Below are 17,796 nucleotides of genomic sequence, written 5' to 3'. Positions count from 1 at the left end.
GTGATGCACAATGCAATGGCTCACTACTCACCGAACAATGCCCAGCCACTCCCCAAGGAGCAGTCCTATGTTTCCCTGACAACACTCCCAGTTTTTATTGTCCCACATGATGTCGCATGGTATGGAATATCCCTTTGGTCACCTGTCCTGGCTCTTTCCCCTCCCAGCTTCATATGCACCTGCAGCCTCCTTAGCTTCTCATACCATCCTGTCAGCAAGAAGTCCTTGGTTTAGTTTAAGCACTGGTGTGCATTATTTTTCTCATGGTGCTTACCAGCCCCCTATGCGGAAAATTAACTCAGTCCCATCCAAAACCACAACACCAGGGATGCAATCAGAAAACATATAAGCTTCAATTTCTAATGCTGACAGTCAATCAAATTGAGTAAGATGCCTTCAACCACTGCTAATATTCCTTTTTGCCACAAGCATTATAAGTGGATAAGGAATTACTGAGGTCTGATCTAATTTGGGTTATAAAGAATTTCATCTTTAAACTGCTAACAGCCAGAAAGGAAGAAGCATCAAGACAAAACATTGCACTCAGATTGCCACAGCCATTGAATATAGCCCATCAAAAAGCACACAAACGTCTTTACCTCACAGAAATCAACAGTGTTACTTTGACTTGTGAAGAAGATATACTACTTTCTTTTGCTAGTATTGCTGCACCAAAAAAAGCCCTGTAGCTGATATTTAGCCTTCAAATGAAATTCTTTCAGTAGCATAAGTTCCAGCTATATTTCTTTCATCATGTACTTAAGAGCAAGGAAGAGATCATCATGACTACAGAACACTGATGAAGTATGCTTATTTATTTATTTTTACAACACATTCATCTGATCAAGTGTGACAATAAAACATAGTACAGATCCTGCCTTACCAATAGAAGGTATGAGAAATTGTGTCTGAACATACTCTGTTATTATGCACGTGCAACAAAAGAATCTCACGTTTGATTATTTTCTAGTTCATCTTGTGGCTTCTGCTTAGTTACTTACATTTTAACATTTTTTTAAAAAAGTCATCAATATTGACAAATAAGGAATGAAAACTTTTTTTTTTTTTTTTTTTTTTAAACCATATAACAGGTATGAGTTTCTAACCACAGAGTGATTTATTCTGTTCACAAGCATAGCGAGTTTACTGTTTCTGGTGAAGGGAAGTAAAACTAAAGGAAAAGGAAATAGTGGCATGATGGCTTGGTTAATTAATATTGTATGGGAGAGAAAGGGAAATTTGACAGATAGTACCTCTGCTTTCCATTTTCTTGTTTCACTGGTTACCCAATGGAGTCCATCTTTCCAAGAAACCAATAGCTAGCACTTAATGATACAGCAGCAGAACAAGGTGTTCTTATTCAGCCTAGAAGATACCATATTATAAGCAATGCTGAATTTTTGATTCATGGAACGAAGTACGTAGAAACAATTTAAACAAAACAATTAAAAATACATCTGAAACTTTCCTAGGACTGGATTTGTTTTCCCTGATATATGCACAAAACAAATTTTCCCTCCACTAATTTAAGACAGCAAGTTGGGAAGATAGTAAGAGGTAGTATGTCTCTCCATTACGGTAAATCCAACAGGAGTTAAATATTTTTATTTTCAAATATATCAGCTGATAAAGTCATGCCACAGATTTCATGCTGTTTTCCACTCTGAATTATGAAGTTTCCTTTATCATGAGCTGTTTCCCAGAACCAATTATTTTCTAGTAGCATATAAATGGATACTTAAAGACCCAATAACCTGTTGCATTGCTGTCAACACAAAATCTTAAGTAAAGCACAGTCCCTTTTTAAATAACACTGGAATACTGGTCAGTAATACCTGCTCTCTTTAAACAAACATAAAATAAACAAAAAAAAAAACAACTCTTCAAAACTGCATGAAGTCCGGCTGAAAAAAAACCAAAACAATTAATAGTGGCATACCCCAGAGATCAGTACTGGGGCCAGTATTATTGAACATCTTCATCAATAGCCTAGACAGTGGAACAGAGCACACCCTTGGCAGGTTTGCAGATACAGAATTGGGAGAAGTGTCTGGTATACCAGAGGGGTGTGCTGCCATTCAGAGAAATTCATGGCATTGAACACAAGGGAAATGCAAAGTCCTTCACCTGGGCATGAATAACTCCATGCACCAGTACACTGTCCAGCTGGCAGAAAAGGACCGGGGGAATTCTGATGGACACCAAAGGGAACATGAGGCAGCAATGCACCCTTGCCACCAAGAAGGCCAGCAGTATCCTGAGCTGCATTAGGAAGAGTGTTGTGAGCAGGTCAAAGGTGGCGATTCTTTCCTTCTCCTCAGCACTGGTGAGGCCAGATCTGGAATCCCAGGTCCAGGTCCAGGCTCCCCAGTACAAGAGAGACAGACATACTGGAGCAAGTCTAGTAAAGGGCCACAAAGCTGATGAAGGGCATGGAGCATACAAGGAGAGGCTGAGAAAGCCATGTTTGTTTAGCCCGGAGAAGAGAAGGCTGAGGGGACATCTTATCAACGCATATAAATACCTGATGGGAGAATGTAAAGATGGAGCCTCTCTTCTTGGTGGTAGCCAGTGAAGTGGCAAGAAGAAGTGGGCACATACCGAAATACAGAAATTAGAGGTTTTTTCCCCTAATGTTTAAATTGTGTGGTTTTGTGTGTGTGTGTTTTTTGTTGACCTTGCTTTACTGACAAACAGCATGCAAGTACTAGAAATAAGATGGCTATTTATCATTCCTAGCTGAAAGAAGACAGGCAGACCAGAGGAAGTTAAGGATCAGGATCCTTTTCCAACAGTCCATCAGTAGGCTAGCAGAGATAGGAAATAATTTTGTCCAAAGAGATTTCTTGATGGCTGAAGTGGTATCTTCATTCATAACCCAGTAATTGCCCAATCTGAAGGCTATGTAATATCAATTTCAGTCAGTCTTAGACATGGAATATTGTCTGTCAGATATTTTTTTCTTAAATTTTTGTTTCTTTTTGCATGAAGAAGGCAGTGGGATTCCATACGTTCCACTGGCAATTTCTGCTGGTATTAGCAAGGCTCATTCCATTAAATGTTGTGTTCTGTTCGAGATCAGATTCCAGAATAACAACTTCAACAAATTCCATACCTGCATAAAACAGCTGGTTTCCAAAGTATTACGAGCTCTTTGGTGCATTATAGAATGATAAATAATAAATATAAACTTAATCCATTTTGATTTTGACAACAGCTTGAGCTTCACTTTACACTGACTGTTTGCTTCTAAACCAATAGGAATGCTAGCTCATATATTCAGGAATTAAAATTGAGCCAGGTTGAACTGAAATTCCAGTGATCTTGAGCTTGTAATGTTTTGAAGTTCACATTACTGAAGTTATGTATCTTGTTGTCTTGTGGCTCCTCATTCAATTGCATTCTTTTCTTGACTGGAGAAACTCTTATTTAATACAGTATTAGCGAATTCATTGTGCTTCCATTGTTATCAGGTGTGAGAAACTCTCTACTGCAAAAACACAACTTTGTTTCTCACACAGGTGTGAATACAAGCATGTGAAGATTCGGCCATTTGCCGAGGCGATCGGCTCCGGGGCAGACGCGTTCTGCAGCGGAGCGGGGGATCGGGCCAGGCAGGGCTAACTTTCCGGCATCGAGCCGACTTCAGGGAGCCGCCAGGACCCGGCAGCCCTCGTGAGGGAGGCTGACGAGGCGAAGGCGGGGCCAGCAGCGTCAGCGGCGGGCTATTTAAACCGGGCGCCACCGCTATTTCACTGCCATTTGCTGAGGCGATCGGCTCTGGGGCAGACGCGTTCTGCAGCGGAGCGGGGGATCGGGCCAGGCAGGGCTAACTTTCCGGCATCGAGCCGACTTCAGGGAGCCGCCAGGACCCGGCAGCCCTCGTGAGGGAGGCTGACGAGGCGAAGGCGGGGCCAGCAGCGCCCCCTCCCCGGCCGTTCAAAAGCAGCCCCTAGGGAGCGCGAGCGACCAGGAGCGCGGCGACCAGGGCGTGGCGCGTCAGTTCGCGCAGGCAGGGCGGAGAGGAACCCCCGCCCACACGAACGCCTCTTAACGACGGTCTTTAGCTAGGCGATAATGGTCTCCACAAGGCACGGAGCGCTCTGCAGGAGGTCGGTACACACCCAGACCGACTGCCCGTTAAAGAATGCAGCGGTTCAGGTGACCGGATGCAGGGAGTGTCAGAGCCTGCTGCTGCCGTCGGCGGGAGGCAGAGACGCTGCGTGCGTGAGATGTGAGCAAGTGGATGACCTGATCCGCATGGTGGCGGAGCTCAAGGAGGAGGTGGAGAGGCTGAGGGCTATCAGGGAGTGTGAGCGGGAGATAGACTTCTGGAGCAACTCCCTGCAGGGCCTCAAGGAGAGGTACCGGGGTGAGACACCCCAAACGGGGGTGGTCCCCCTGCCCTGTCGCCGTCGGACAGAGGGAGGGGATCTGGGAGTTGAGGAGGAGTGGAGACAGGTCCCTGCGCGACATGGCAGGCGATGCCCTCCCCTACCGGCCCCACCTTCCCAGGTGCCCTTACAAAACAGGTTTGAGGCCCTGGAGATTGAGAGACCAGCAACTGAGGAAGAGATAGAAAGTGTTCCCAGGAGGATGCCTAGGGTGAGGAGGTCGACTCCACGCATCAGGACTGCCTCCACCAAGAAAGAAAGAAGGGTGATTGTCGTGGGAGACTCTATCCTTAGGGGGACAGAGGGCCCTATTTGTCAGCCTGACCCTACCCGTAGGGAAGTCTGCTGCCTCCCTGGGGCCAGGGTCAGGGATGTTGCCAGGAAGCTCCCCAACCTGGTACGCCCCTCTGATTATTATCCTCTCCTGATAGTCCAGGCGGGCAGTGACGACATTGAAGACAGAAGCCTGAAAGCTATCAAAAGAGACTTTAGGGGGCTGGGACGGTTAGTGGACGGAGCAGGAGTGCAGGTAGTATTTTCGTCCATCCCTACGTTGACAGGGAGGGGTACGGAGAGGACAAGGAAAGCCCACCTGTTAAACACGTGGCTCCGGGGCTGGTGCCTACGCAGAAATCTTGGGGTTTTTCGACCATGGGGCAGTTTACTCAGCACCTGGTCTGATGGCCGTAGACGGGTCCCTATCCTTTAGGGGAAAAAGGATCCTGGGCCAGGAGCTGGCGGGGCTCATTGATAGGGCTTTAAACTAGGTAAGAAGGGGGATGGGGTTGAAGCAAGGACTGTTGGGGCTGTGCCAGGGGGAGCAATGGCAAGGCCGAGGGATAAGGCAATGGCCCAGCTGAAGTGCATCTACACCAATGCACGCAACATGGGTAACAAACAGGAGGAGCTGGAAGCCATCGTGCAGCGGGCAGGCTACGACTTGGTTGCCATCACGGAAACGTGGTGGGACCAGTCTCATGACTGGAGTGCTGCGATGCCTGGCTATAGGCTCTTCAGAAGGGACAGGCAGCACAGAAGGGGTGGCGGTGTGGCTCTCTATATTAGAGAGTCTTTCAATGTTGTAGAACTCGAGGCTAGGAATGACAAGATCGAGTCCCTTTGGGTTAGGATCGGCAGGGACAACAAGGCTAGTGTCCTGGTCGGGGTCTGCTATAGACCGCCGAACCAGGATGAGGAGACGGATGAGGAGTTCTACAGGCAGCTGACAGAAGTTGCGAAATCTTCAGCGCTTGTACTCGTGGGGGACTTCAACTTCCCTGACATATCCTGGAAGCACAACACAGCCCAGAGGAAGCAGTCTAGGAGGTTTCTGGAGAAAGTGGAAGATAGCTTCCTGACGCAGCTGATTAGTGAACCTACCAGGGGTGGTGCCCCGCTAGACCTTCTCTTCACAAACAGAGAAGGACTGGTGGAGGATGTGATTGTCGGGAGCTGTCCTGGGCAGAGTGACCACGAAATGGTGGAGTTCACTATTCTTGGCGAGGCCAGGAAGGGAACCAGTAAAACCACTGTATTGGACTTTCGGAGGGCTGACTTTGGGCTGCTCAGGACACTAGTTGGTGGAGTCCCATGGGAGGCGGTTCTGAAGGGCAGAGGGGTCCAGAAAGGCTGGGCGCTCTTTAAGAGGCAAATCCTAATGGCACAGGAGCGGTCTATTCCCATGCGCCCAAAGATGAGCCAGCGGGGAAGAAGACCAGCCTGGCTCAACAGAGAATTGTGGCTTGAGCTTAGGAGAAAAAAGAGGGTTTATAATCTTTGGAAAAGTGGGCAGGCCACTAGGGAGGACTATAAGGATGTAGCGAGGCTGTGCAGGGACAAGATTAGGAAGGCCAAAGCTCATCTGGAGCTCAATCTGGCTACTGTTGTTAAAGATAACAAAAAACGCTTTTATAAATACATCAACACAAAAAGGAGGACTAGGGAGAATCTCCATCCTTTACTGGATGCAGGGGGAAACTTAGTTACAAGAGATGAGGAAAAGGCGGAGGTGCTCAATGCCTTCTTTGCCTCAGTCTTTAGCGGCAAAACCGGTTGCTCTCTGGATACCCAGTACCCAGAACTGGTGGAAGGGGACGGGGAGCAGGATGTGGCCCTCACCATCCACGAAGAACTGGTTGGTGACCTGCTACAGCACTTGGATGTCCACAAATCGATGGGGCCGGATGGGATCCACCCAAGGGTACTGAGAGAACTGGCAGAGGAGCTGGCCAAGCCCCTATCCATCATTTATCAGCAGTCCTGGCTATCGGGGGAGGTCCCAGCTGACTGGCGGCTAGCAAATGTGACGCCCATCTACAAGAAGGGCCGGAGGGCAGACCCGGGGAACTACAGGCCGGTCAGTTTGACCTCAGTACCAGGGAAGCTCATGGAGCAGATCCTCTTGGGAGTCATCATGCGGCACTTGAAGGGAAAGCAGGCGATCAGGCCCAGTCAGCATAGGTTTATGGAAGGCAGGTCCTGCTTGACGAACCTGATCTCCTTCTACGACAAAGTGACGTGCTGGGTGGACGAGGGAAAGGCTGTGGATGTGGTCTACCTTGACTTCAGCAAGGCTTTTGACACCGTCTCCCACAGCATTCTCCTCAAGAAACTGGCTGCTCTTGGCTTGGACTGGCGCACGCTTCGTTGGGTTAGAAACTGGCTGGATAGCCGGGCCCAAAGAGTTGTGGTAAATGGAGCCAAGTCCAGTTGGAGGCCAGTCACTAGTGGCGTCCCCCAGGGCTTGGTGCTGGGGTCGGTCCTCTTTAACATCTTCATCAATGATCTGGATGACGGCATTGAGTGCACCCTCAGTAAGTTTGCAGATGACACCAAGCTAGGTGCGTGTGTCGATCTGCTCGAGGGTAGGAAGGCTCTGCAGGAGGATCTGGATAGGCTGCACCGATGGGCTGAGGTCAACTGTATGAAGTTCAACAAGGCCAAGTGCCGGGTCCTGCACCTGGGGCGCAATAACCCCAAGCAGAGCTACAGTCTGGGAGAGGAATGGTTGGAGAGCTGCCTGGCAGAGAAGGACCTGGGAGTGATGGTGGACAGTCGGCTGAATATGAGCCAGCAGTGTGCTCAGGTGGCCAAGAAGGCCAACGGCATCCTGGCTTGTATCAGAAACACTGTGACCAGCAGGGCTAGGGAGGTGATCGTCCCCCTGTACTCGGCTCTGGTGAGGCCGCACCTCAAGTACTGTGTTCAGTTTTGGGCCCCTCGCTACAAGAAGGACAGCGAGGTGCTTGAGTGGGTCCAAAGAAGAGCGACAAAGCTGGTGAGGGGCCTGGAGAGCAAGTCCTATGAGGAGCGGCTGAAGGAGCTGGGCTTGTTCAGCCTAGAGAAGAGGAGGCTCAGGGGTGACCTTATTGCTCTGTATAAGTACATTAAAGGAGGCTGTAGTGAGGTGGGGGTTGGCCTGTTCTCCCATGTACCTGGTGACAGCACGAGGGGGAATGGGCTAAAGTTACGCCAGGGGAGTTTTAGGTTGGATGTTAGGAAGAATTTCTTTACTGAAAGGGTTGTTAGGCACTGGAACGGGCTGCCTAGGGAGGTGGTGGAGTCACCATCCCTGGAAGTCTTCAAAAGACGTTTAGATGTAGAGCTTAGGGATATGGTTTAGTGGGGACTGTTAGTGTTAGCTTAGAGGTTGGACTCGATGATCTTGAGGTCTCTTCCAACCTAGAAATTCTGTGTGATTCTGTGTGTGAAGATGAACATAAAACTGAAATCTGAAAGGGCACAACTTTTTTTTTCTCCATCCTTTCCACTTCCATTCTCCACTTTTCCACCAAACTGAAACATGAAAAAGCTTTTTTTTTTTTTTAAACTATGTGCAATTCATATACTGTTGGTGATATATAATGTTAAACTTGGGGATATTTACTTAGCTGTTGTGGCAAATCATTTTAAGAGCTTTCTTTTTTATGCAGTTTCTGAGTTTATTCTTGGTTGTCTTTGCTGATCTTGAATTTCTTGGTCCTGCAGAGAAAGACATAAAAGGAAGAGTAGAAGTACTTCCAAGTCTCCTAAAACATCCAAAGCAACAAAAAGAAAGTCTTCGGAAACTCCTTCTCCAATAAGGTCAGTTTGATGTAAACATAAAAGTTAATAAGCAGTAATGGAGGAAAAAGTTGTAATATTTTTGTTAAATTTAAATGGGACATAGAGATCACCATTATGAAAGGAACTGAACTCAATTTGTGGTTCTTCTGATTTTATTTATATTTTTGTTATACAAGGAGCTCTTTAATATTTGTCATTCGTTTTTCTAAGTAAAGGGTCAGTGTTTTTCAATGAACAGAGCAATCAAATATGGATACAGATACAATTTTGGAAGTGTTCTCACTGATTTACTGTCTTTGCACTAGTCATCTCAGATGACTATGGCCAGTATGATTCAGTTTCAATTAAAAAAACAACAACAACAAATGTTCGTAGGATTTGAGCTTCAGTATTCTTTAGAGTTTCTAATCTGTCAGCAATGCAAATACACTTGTACAGTACTTGTACTTGCAAATACATATGTACAATACACTTGATGTAACTGTTGTTAGTACATTTGCATTTGGATCAAATTCTGATTTGAGTAAAAGTTTTCTTAAACAGAAACAAGAAAGAAAAAAAAAGAGAAAGGGATACAAATAATGAAAGAAGAGAGAGAGAATGTTCCACCTCCAAGAAAAAAAGTGATAAAGAAAAAGGTAGAAAGGAGCAATCTGACCAAAGCACCACTACTTTGAAGGTAAGCTGTGTGACCAAATGGTAAGTAGTGGAGTGCTGGAAGTGGAGTGATTATTGGAATTCCTTCCCTCTTTTTCTTATTTCCCTCCTTCTTTATTTTCTCCTTTTTCCTTACCAAAATATTGCCACTTGAGACACTTGGGTTTAGCTTTTGCCAGTAGGAGACATGAAAGTCATTCTGCAACAAGTAGTCTAGTTTGATAAGTCTCTGTGTTTGAACTTTACTGGACTCATAAGAGCTTGTATGTATAGGCTATGGAAACGCTTGGTTTTAGTTTCTCTCTTTTTTTCTGTTTGGGGCCATATGTTAGGTGTTGGCTGGCTGCCTATCTGTATGAGGAGGCAGGAAGCAGATTGTTTAGTCAAAAAGTAGGGTTCAGGAACATCTTGGCTGTCAAGCTCAAAAGATTTTATTTTTAATAAATTTCCACTCTGCAGTTCAGCCTCTCCCTGCTTGCTTTGATCGTGGGTTGCATATTGCACTCTGCAGGAAGTAAAGTTGAAGATTTGGGGAAGAATAGTATGGGATTTTCTTTTGCAAAATAGAGGGTGGTGTGATTAAAAGAAACATCTTCAAATTGTTTGATCTTAGAATTTGAAAAGCAGTGTGCCTTTAAAAAGTAGATTGTACTCAGAATTATTCAACTGTTATAAAACAACTGATTTAGGTGATTGTCCACAGTATGTTTAAGTAATTCTCTTACACAAGAAGTCTCTTAAAATGCATTAGTTATCTGACAAAAAATATGAATGAAAATTCATAATCCTGTTTTATTTAGAAAATATGAATAAGTCTTAATTTCTGGAGCTGTTTCTCATAGACTCCATGATACTATTTGTTCTGTTTTATGTCAATATTGATGATCAAGACAGATTACAGCAATGATTTCTTGGATGACAGATTGTTACAAGTGCCTAACTTCAGTCACTTGAAAAGAAAGCCTTTTTAAAAAATGTGTTGACATATCTATTCTAAAAATTGCCAACACAAGATAGGCATGTGAAAATTGAGACAACCAAAATACCAAGAGTTGGTTGGAAGTCATATACTGTCATATCCTCTAATGCTATGAGCATTTTTTTTTGTAAATAACTTTGTCTCTGGTAGGACAAAGATCACAAGGATCAAAATTCAGAAACTGTCAAGGAAGTAGACAACAGAGATACACAAAGGACAGATAAAATCAAATTACAACAGAATGGGAACTCTCAACCAAATGAAGAAAGCCTCTCAATTAAAATGGAAGAGGTTTAGAGCAAAGAATGGACGTTTGACTCAACTAAGGAATGAAATCCAAATATTTTTATTTCCCAGAATGAGGAAGAAAATGTCAAAACAATCAACTTGAATATGTTGATAGTACTAGTAACTCTTCCAATTCTTTTGATAACTTTTTTGTCGTCATACTCTAAAGCAAGAGAGCACGGACCAGTAGTTATACCATAAAAAGGCAGATGTTATCAGAACTATTAGTCTAAAAATACATGCATTTCTGTGATGGCTGTACTTATTTGTAAAATGATTTATGTTAAGTCTTGTTGTAAGCTATTCCAAATAAATAGAAACTCAAAGATGTAAACCTGTCCTATCAAAAAAAGTTGATATGCATTGAAGGTTGTTTAAAATATTGCTTGTTGATGAATTCTGTATTGTCTTACCTTATAGGTTAAAAAATCCACAAAAACAATATGTACTGTTTATTCTTGGAAGTGGTGTGTAAGTATATATATTTTCTTTTGTTGCAAATGGCAACTATAGAAAAAGGGTTTTTAAACATAAACAAAGTTTTATGGTTATGTTTAATGCCCACTGACTGCTATGTTTTTCATTTGCTGATTGCTTGAGTTTCTTGGGGTTTATTATTTAAAACAATTTCTTACTAATATTCCTAAAACAAATATTTCTTTTAAAGTATTTGAGAAGTGCATGCTACTTTCCTGTTCTTAAAAGGAATATTGTGATATTATAGATAATAGGTTAGCTTATTGGATTATTTTGGGGTTTGGTTTTGTTGTTTTCTTTGCTCCTTCCAGAAGTGAGCACACCTGTATGATATTATCAGACGTTATATCTTTGTTTTGAGACATACTGCAGTGTCTGTTCAGTTGCAAATAGTACAGGTGCCACTATGAAAATATTTTGTTTATTAAAAAAAAAAACAACAAACGAGAGCACAAGCAAAAGCTTTAGTGCCTTCTTAAAATGTGGTATTTTCTAGAAATATATATGTGATAATACTCCTTTTCAGCTAAATCTTACATGTTCTCTTTTGCTATTTTGCCATCACCATACTGTAGACAAGACTAAGTGATTTGTCAGAATGGTTGCTTCATTCACTTGTTAAAATATTTAAGTTCCATTTTTATTTTTTTATTTTTAGAAGAGATTTATAGGTGAAAGCAAAGATTAATTTGGGGGACCACCAGTGTACTAAAGTAGCATCTGAATACAAAGTATTTTTTGATCACCTACATCAGACAGCCCTTTAGACATTTGATCTACATTTGGATGGCTTTAATCATTACCTCTCCATCATTTTCTCTAATACCTGTTGAGTGATATCAAAGGAATTGTACTGATGGGGGGACAAATAATTTGGGGAAAAATGTTCTAATTTACAAAGGATTTGTATGGTAGGTTTTGTTTTTTTTTTTTTTCATTCTTTGGGGAGAAAGCATGTAAGAAAGAATGAAAAGCAAATATTTTTGTCAAGTCAAAATATGACTTGTGCTATTTGAACTAATCAGTTTCATCATTGTGAGATGTCTTAAAGTCATATCTTTAGAACTTGTACCTAATCAAGTAGATTATTTTTAATACAACTTAATGCAATCAAATGACTATATTGCCTTAATTCATGGGAAGAATTTATTTCAGTTAAAAGCAAGAAACAAAACAAACAACAACAAACAAAACCAACAGTTTCTTTTCATTTGCATAGTTAATTCTTATGGAAGGAAAATCAAAACACAGTAAAGGGAATGAGAAATAAGCCCAATTTATAAGGTAATGAAACCCAATTTGACAGTGAAGCTGATTAATTGTTCTTATTTTTTGTAGGATTTAATGTTCTTGCCACTGTGTCCATTTAAGACTAGAAAGTGCTTTACCGTATAAAGTATAGACAGTAATTTTTGTAATATTTAAGCCATATGCTGTTGGCTGGTAAACAGCTTATTCTGATTAAAAAATAAATAAATCTGTATGCTTATGGAAAGACTGTGAAGTATCATGTCTTGCAACAACAGCTGTCTTATAATGTGTAAGTAGCATAAAGCAAAGAGATTGTATACTTGTTATCTTTGGCACCGTTTCACTAATAAAATTAGGTATTTTAGAGGGAAGTTTCTGTTGGCATGTACATATTAAAGGAATAATTTTAGTTGATCATCTGGTCTTATTCAGGTAGTTATTTTGATTTGAAATGTGGATACAAGTGAAAATATACATATATTATTTATAATATCTTAAAAAAGCTAAGTTTCTCCTCTGAGAGAAATTAGAATTCTTGGAGCATATTGTGTTTCAGTTACTTAGTTTGATTTCCTGCATTTTGTTATTCTAAAATTGCATAGCTTTACTATATAGCAGTTACATAATTTAATATGTAAAGGATTGTGCACAGAAAAGTATAAGAAAAAATACCTTAAAAAAATGATAATTAAGGATGGCAGCCTTACTAGCTAATTTATCACATGTAAGTCCATATGCAACATATTATGTCATATTCTGTGTGAATTAAAGGTTAGTTTAGAAAAAAGTTTTAAAGACCAAAAGGAGGGGGGGAGGAAATACACCAAATACACACACTTACTCCACACCCCAAGCCATACCTTTATATTTTCTAGTTTTGCTTTGCACATACTTTGCAGATTTGTGAGGGTTGTTAAGTTATATGTATTTGTATTAGGGGGTTTACAGTTCTCCTCTTCCTAAAATGCTGCCACTAGAGAACTAATGTTCTGCAAAACACCTGTCTCCATAGAGGTAGATCATTTTTAAATCAGTAGTGTAGCACAGTAATGAAGTTCATGCTTGCTTCACCAGGATTGTGTAAATTAATTGTGTTTGTGCTTGCTCCACACATTAAATGTGTCTATCTTTCACTGGAAGCCCATTATCTTCATTGTAATAAGTTTGCATGCTGAGCTCCAATGTCAGGTTGTTTGGGTTTGCACTTTATAAAATAGATGAAATTAAGCAAAGATTTTGAGAACAGCATAATTCATTATAGCTGTAGTGTTTTTAAATGTAATTTTATTTGAGTCGGCCTTTAATTGAAAATGTTGTGACTCATAAGTCAGCTCAGAAAAGTAACAATATGGTGCCATTTTGCTAAGAGCATTTAAAGCACATATGCAGAAGCTTCCATTAATGACCACAGTTATTTCATAACTGTTTCTGGATAACAGATAGGATTTTTCTTTGGATTTTAAAAGGGGAAGGTAGAAGAAGACAGTTGTTGGTGGATGAAACAGGAATCCAAGCTCAAAATAGAGGTGACTGTTACTCAAATAAATTCAGTGAAGTCAATAAGTTTACACAGGTATGAGGGATGAAAATAAGCTCACAAACATTGATATTAACATGGTGTTAAAAAACAAAAACAAAAAACCACCACTTTTCCAGATTTCAGAATTGTAACTAAGTGGGGGGGACGACATCTCATTTGGAAACTAGAAACATCGAAAGAATGCCTGAGAAATTGGTGAGATATGGGTTCTGTCTACTCATTAGTCACCTGCTAATTTTTGATAGCAATTTCAGATAGATACATCTAGCTTTAAATTAGTCAGCTGGCTAACAGCAGCAACCTGCACACAGCTTGGTTCTAGAATGAACTGACCTCTTGAGTGAATTTACTCTGCTGCTAAAAAGATAAATTCTGCAGTCTGTATCATGCTCTGCGTTGTTTGTTATTTGTTTGCTAGTTTTTCACCACAGATGCATCTAAGGCAAAACTTGGAGTTAATTTGGAACTCTGCAAATCTATTTGTTATATGGTAGCTTCTCTGTGTTGCCTTTAGCTTTTACTGACACTTTGTAATGGTTATTAGATTTAGGGATTCTTTGTTATTTTTCTTCTGGTTTAAGCAAGAGATAAGTAAAGGCGGCTTTATATGATACAAATTCTTATGTACTGCATATGCGTCTTTATTCGTGTTTTCAGACTTTTTTTTTTCATTCATGTGTATGACCATTGAAAGCAGTAATACTATAGTGATGTGTGTATTTTCTACTTGTAGGTCTGAAGCATCTCTAAATCACTCAGTTTGTAATGAAACAAGATTCGAGTTCATGCATTTTAATTTTACTATTCATTCATTTGGGAGAGAGGAGACTAATCATCTTGATTTCCATAAATGTTAGTCTGAAAGTAGAATTATAACAGTAAAACAACTTCTACATACGTGAATTCTGAACAATGGAGTATTGCAAATTGGGGCATATTATGGGTCCAACATACCACTTGGTGATACTAAGTTTTATGTCAATGGATTATTGCCTTTGGCATTGTCATAATCTTGAAAGTGTGAATTGGACTTAGTGATGCATGCTCTGATCTCTAAATGGCCAAAATGATGTAAATCAGGCACTTAGTTAAGATAGATTTAGTTGTCTCACCAGAAAATGGAGTGTGGACAGTTGAAATCTGTAAATACTGTTAGTGCTGTTACCTAAAGAGAATCTAAAACTTAGTTTTTGTTAGCTAATATGTAAACAAACAAACAAAAAAGTTTTCAGCCTGTACCTTAGTTTTATTTTTGTACGTTGAAAAGTAATTAAAATAATATTGAAAACAAAAGGACTGTGTCCTGGTTTCAGATAGGGTAGAGTTAATTTTCCTCCTACTAGCTGGTATGGTGCTGAGTTTTGGATTTAGGATGAGAATAATGCTAACACACTGATGTTTTAATTGCTACAAAGCAGTACTTACACTAAGCCAAGGACTTTTCAGCTTCTCATATTGCCCTGCCAGTGAGGAGGCTGTGGGTGCACAAGTTGCTGGGAGGGGACAGAACCAGGAGAGCTGACCCAACCTGGCCAAGGATATTCAATAGTGTATGATGTCATGCTGAAAAATTAATATGGGGTGGCTGGCCAGGGGCACGGAAACAGGACTGGACCACTGCTCGGGGATGGGATGGACACAGGTCAGTGGGTGGTGAGCAACTGCATTGTGCATCACTTGCTTCGTACATATTATTGTTATTTATTTCTTTTCTGTCCTATTAAACTGTCTTTATATCAACCCACAAGCTTTTACTTTTTTTTATTTCCCGACCACATGAAGTTTAACAAAAGCAAGTGCCAGGTCCTGCACCTAGGACGGGGCAACCCTGGCTATACATACAGACTGGGCAATGAGATGCTGGAGAGCAGCCCCTCAGAGGGGGATCTGGGGGTTGTGGTCAACTGCAAGTTGAATATGAGCCAGCACTGTGCCTTGGCAGCCAGGAAGGCCAACCATATCCTGGGATGCATCAAGCACAGCATCGCTAGTCAGTCGAGGGAGGTGATTGTCCCGCTCTACTCTGCGCTGGTCCGGCCTCACCTCAAGTACTGTGTCCAGTTCTGGGCACCACAGTACGAGAAGGACATTAAACTGTTGGAGAGTGTCCAGAGGAGGGCAACGAAGATGGTGAAGGGCCTAGAGGGGAAGACGTATGAGGAGCGGCTGAGGGCACTGGGCCTGTTCAGCCTGGAGAAGAGGAGGCTGAGGGGGGACCTCATTGCAGTCTACAACTTCCTCGTGAGGGGGAGTGAGAGGCAGCTGACCTATTCTCTGTAAACACCAGTGATAGGACCCATGGGAATGGTGTTAAGCTGAGGCAGGGGAAGTTTAGGCTGGACATCAGGAAGAGGTTCTTCACCGAGAGGGTGGTTGCACACTGGAAAAGGCTCCCCAGTGAAGTAGTCACTGCACCAAGCCAGTCTGAATTTAAAAAGCGATTGGACTGTGCACTTAGTCACATGGCCTAAACTTTTGGGCAGACCTGTGTGGTGCCAGGAGTTGGACTTGATGATCCTTATGGGTCCCTTCCAACTTGGGATATTCTATGATTCTCTCCCCCATCGCACAACGGGAAGAGTTTGAGCGAACAGCTCTGTGGTGCTTAGCTGCCTGCTGGGTTAAACCATAACCGTCCTATTGGTGCCTAACAGGGGGCATGTTCACCATGTGTCACCTCCTCCTTCAGTGATATCCCAAGAAGTTTGCCTTCTGGCCAGTTCACAATCACTTCCAATATTCCTGGACAACTGGGGTTTCTTATTCAAGCCCACTGAGTAAACAGTGCAAACCATTTACTCCATGTAGCATCAGTTGCATGATGTGTAGAGGGGACCCTTCCTTTGAACATCCAGCCCACCACTGGCAGTTGGGGTGCCAAGAGGAGCTGTACTTCAGTGCAGATCACTTCCAAAGCAGATCGAACTCCTTCATATGCTGCCAATATCTCTTTTTTGGTTGGAATGTAGTGGGCTTCAGATACTCTGTATCCCCAACTCCAAAACCCCAGGGGTCGACCTCGAGTTTCCCCAGGTTCTTTCTGCCAGAGGCTCCAGGTGGGGCCCTTCTCCCTGGCTGCGGTGTAGAGCACGTTCTATATACCTGGTCCTGTTCGAACTGGCCCAAGGGCTACTGCAGGAACTATTTCCTGCTTGATTTGTTCAAAGACTTGTTGTTGCTCGGGGCCCCATTTGAAATAGTTCTTCTTACAGCAGGTTACTTGGTAGAGCAGGCTTACAATCAGACTGCAATTTAGAATGTGCATTCTCCACAACCCCACGACACCTAGGAAAGTTTGTGTTTCTTTTTTGCTAGCTGGTGGAGACATAGCTATTATTTTGTTGGTCACATCCATTGGGATTTGACGACATCCATCTTGCCATTTTATTCCTAAAAAATGGAACTTTTGAGAAGGTCCTGTACAATAAAATTGACTGTCCATTTCCTTCCCCTGGCTGGAGGCAGGGCCCCTCTAATCCTGGACAGAATCTTCATTTTTTCTGTCTGGAGGACTGCCCACTGGAAATGGAAGCATCAGTTTTCTCAGAGAACCCCCCTTTTGCAGTTGTTTTTTCCTTGCAGCTCACATACCTGCCTCCAGTGTCGAGACAGATTTTCCATTCCATTTTCTCACGTCCTTTCCATGGTCACGTAGGTAAAACCACAGGGTAGCACGGGGTGTGTACCCACTATATCTTCTTTCTTGAACAGAGGGATGCTTACTCCTAGTAGTTGAGTCAGTGGTTTGTACAGGAAGGGGGAAAACATAATCTCTTTGAATTGGAAGACCTTTTGAGAAAGCTTCTCCACAGCCAAGTGTCCTGGTTTCAGTTAGGACAGAGTTAATTTTCTTCCTAGTAGCTGGTAGAATGCTATGTTTTGGCTTAGGATAAGAAGAGTGCTGATAACACCCCGATGTTTTAATTGTTGCAGAGCAGTGCTTACACCAAGCCAAGGACGTCTCATCTTCTTGCTCTGTCCTGCCAATGGGCAGGCTGGGGGTGCAGTAAGAGCTGGGAGGGGACAGACCCAGGACAGGTGACCCAAACTAGCCAAAGGGGTATTCCATACCATCTGACGTCATGCTAAACAATATATAGGGGTGGCTAGCCGGGGGAAGGCGGCCGGACTGCTCGGGGTTAGGC

The 17,796-nt window shown here is 42.6% G+C and overlaps 1 protein-coding gene and 1 long non-coding RNA gene across 14 annotated transcripts in view; one reads left to right on the top strand and one right to left on the bottom strand.

The window, feature by feature from the left end:
• LOC137847014 (splicing regulatory glutamine/lysine-rich protein 1-like) overlaps positions 1 to 15,398 on the top strand; it is a 74,712-nt gene extending 59,314 nt beyond the window's left edge. For 5 of the 13 annotated variants that reach the window (XM_068665226.1, XM_068665220.1, XM_068665231.1 and 2 more), the window contains 3 exons: positions 8,382 to 8,477; positions 9,003 to 9,138; positions 10,246 to 15,398. In XM_068665226.1, the coding sequence (XP_068521327.1) occupies positions 8,382 to 8,477; positions 9,003 to 9,138; positions 10,246 to 10,392 (379 nt within the window). In that variant the 3' untranslated portion in view covers positions 10,393 to 15,398. The remainder of the gene's footprint in view (positions 1 to 8,381; positions 8,478 to 9,002; positions 9,139 to 10,245) is intronic. The other 8 variants (XR_011090730.1, XR_011090729.1, XR_011090728.1 and 5 more) reach the window with 8 other exon arrangements.
• Positions 1 to 17,796, bottom strand: part of LOC137847051 (uncharacterized) — a 750,318-nt gene that overhangs the window by 273,529 nt on the left and 458,993 nt on the right. The gene's annotated exons all lie outside the window — the stretch shown is intronic.

The sequence above is a fragment of the Anas acuta genome, chromosome W (genome assembly GCF_963932015.1).
Source record: "Anas acuta chromosome W, bAnaAcu1.1, whole genome shotgun sequence".
NCBI lineage: Eukaryota > Metazoa > Chordata > Aves > Anseriformes > Anatidae > Anas > Anas acuta.
The sequence above is the reverse complement of the archived record's forward strand: the minus strand, read 5'-3'. Positions and strand labels throughout refer to the sequence as shown.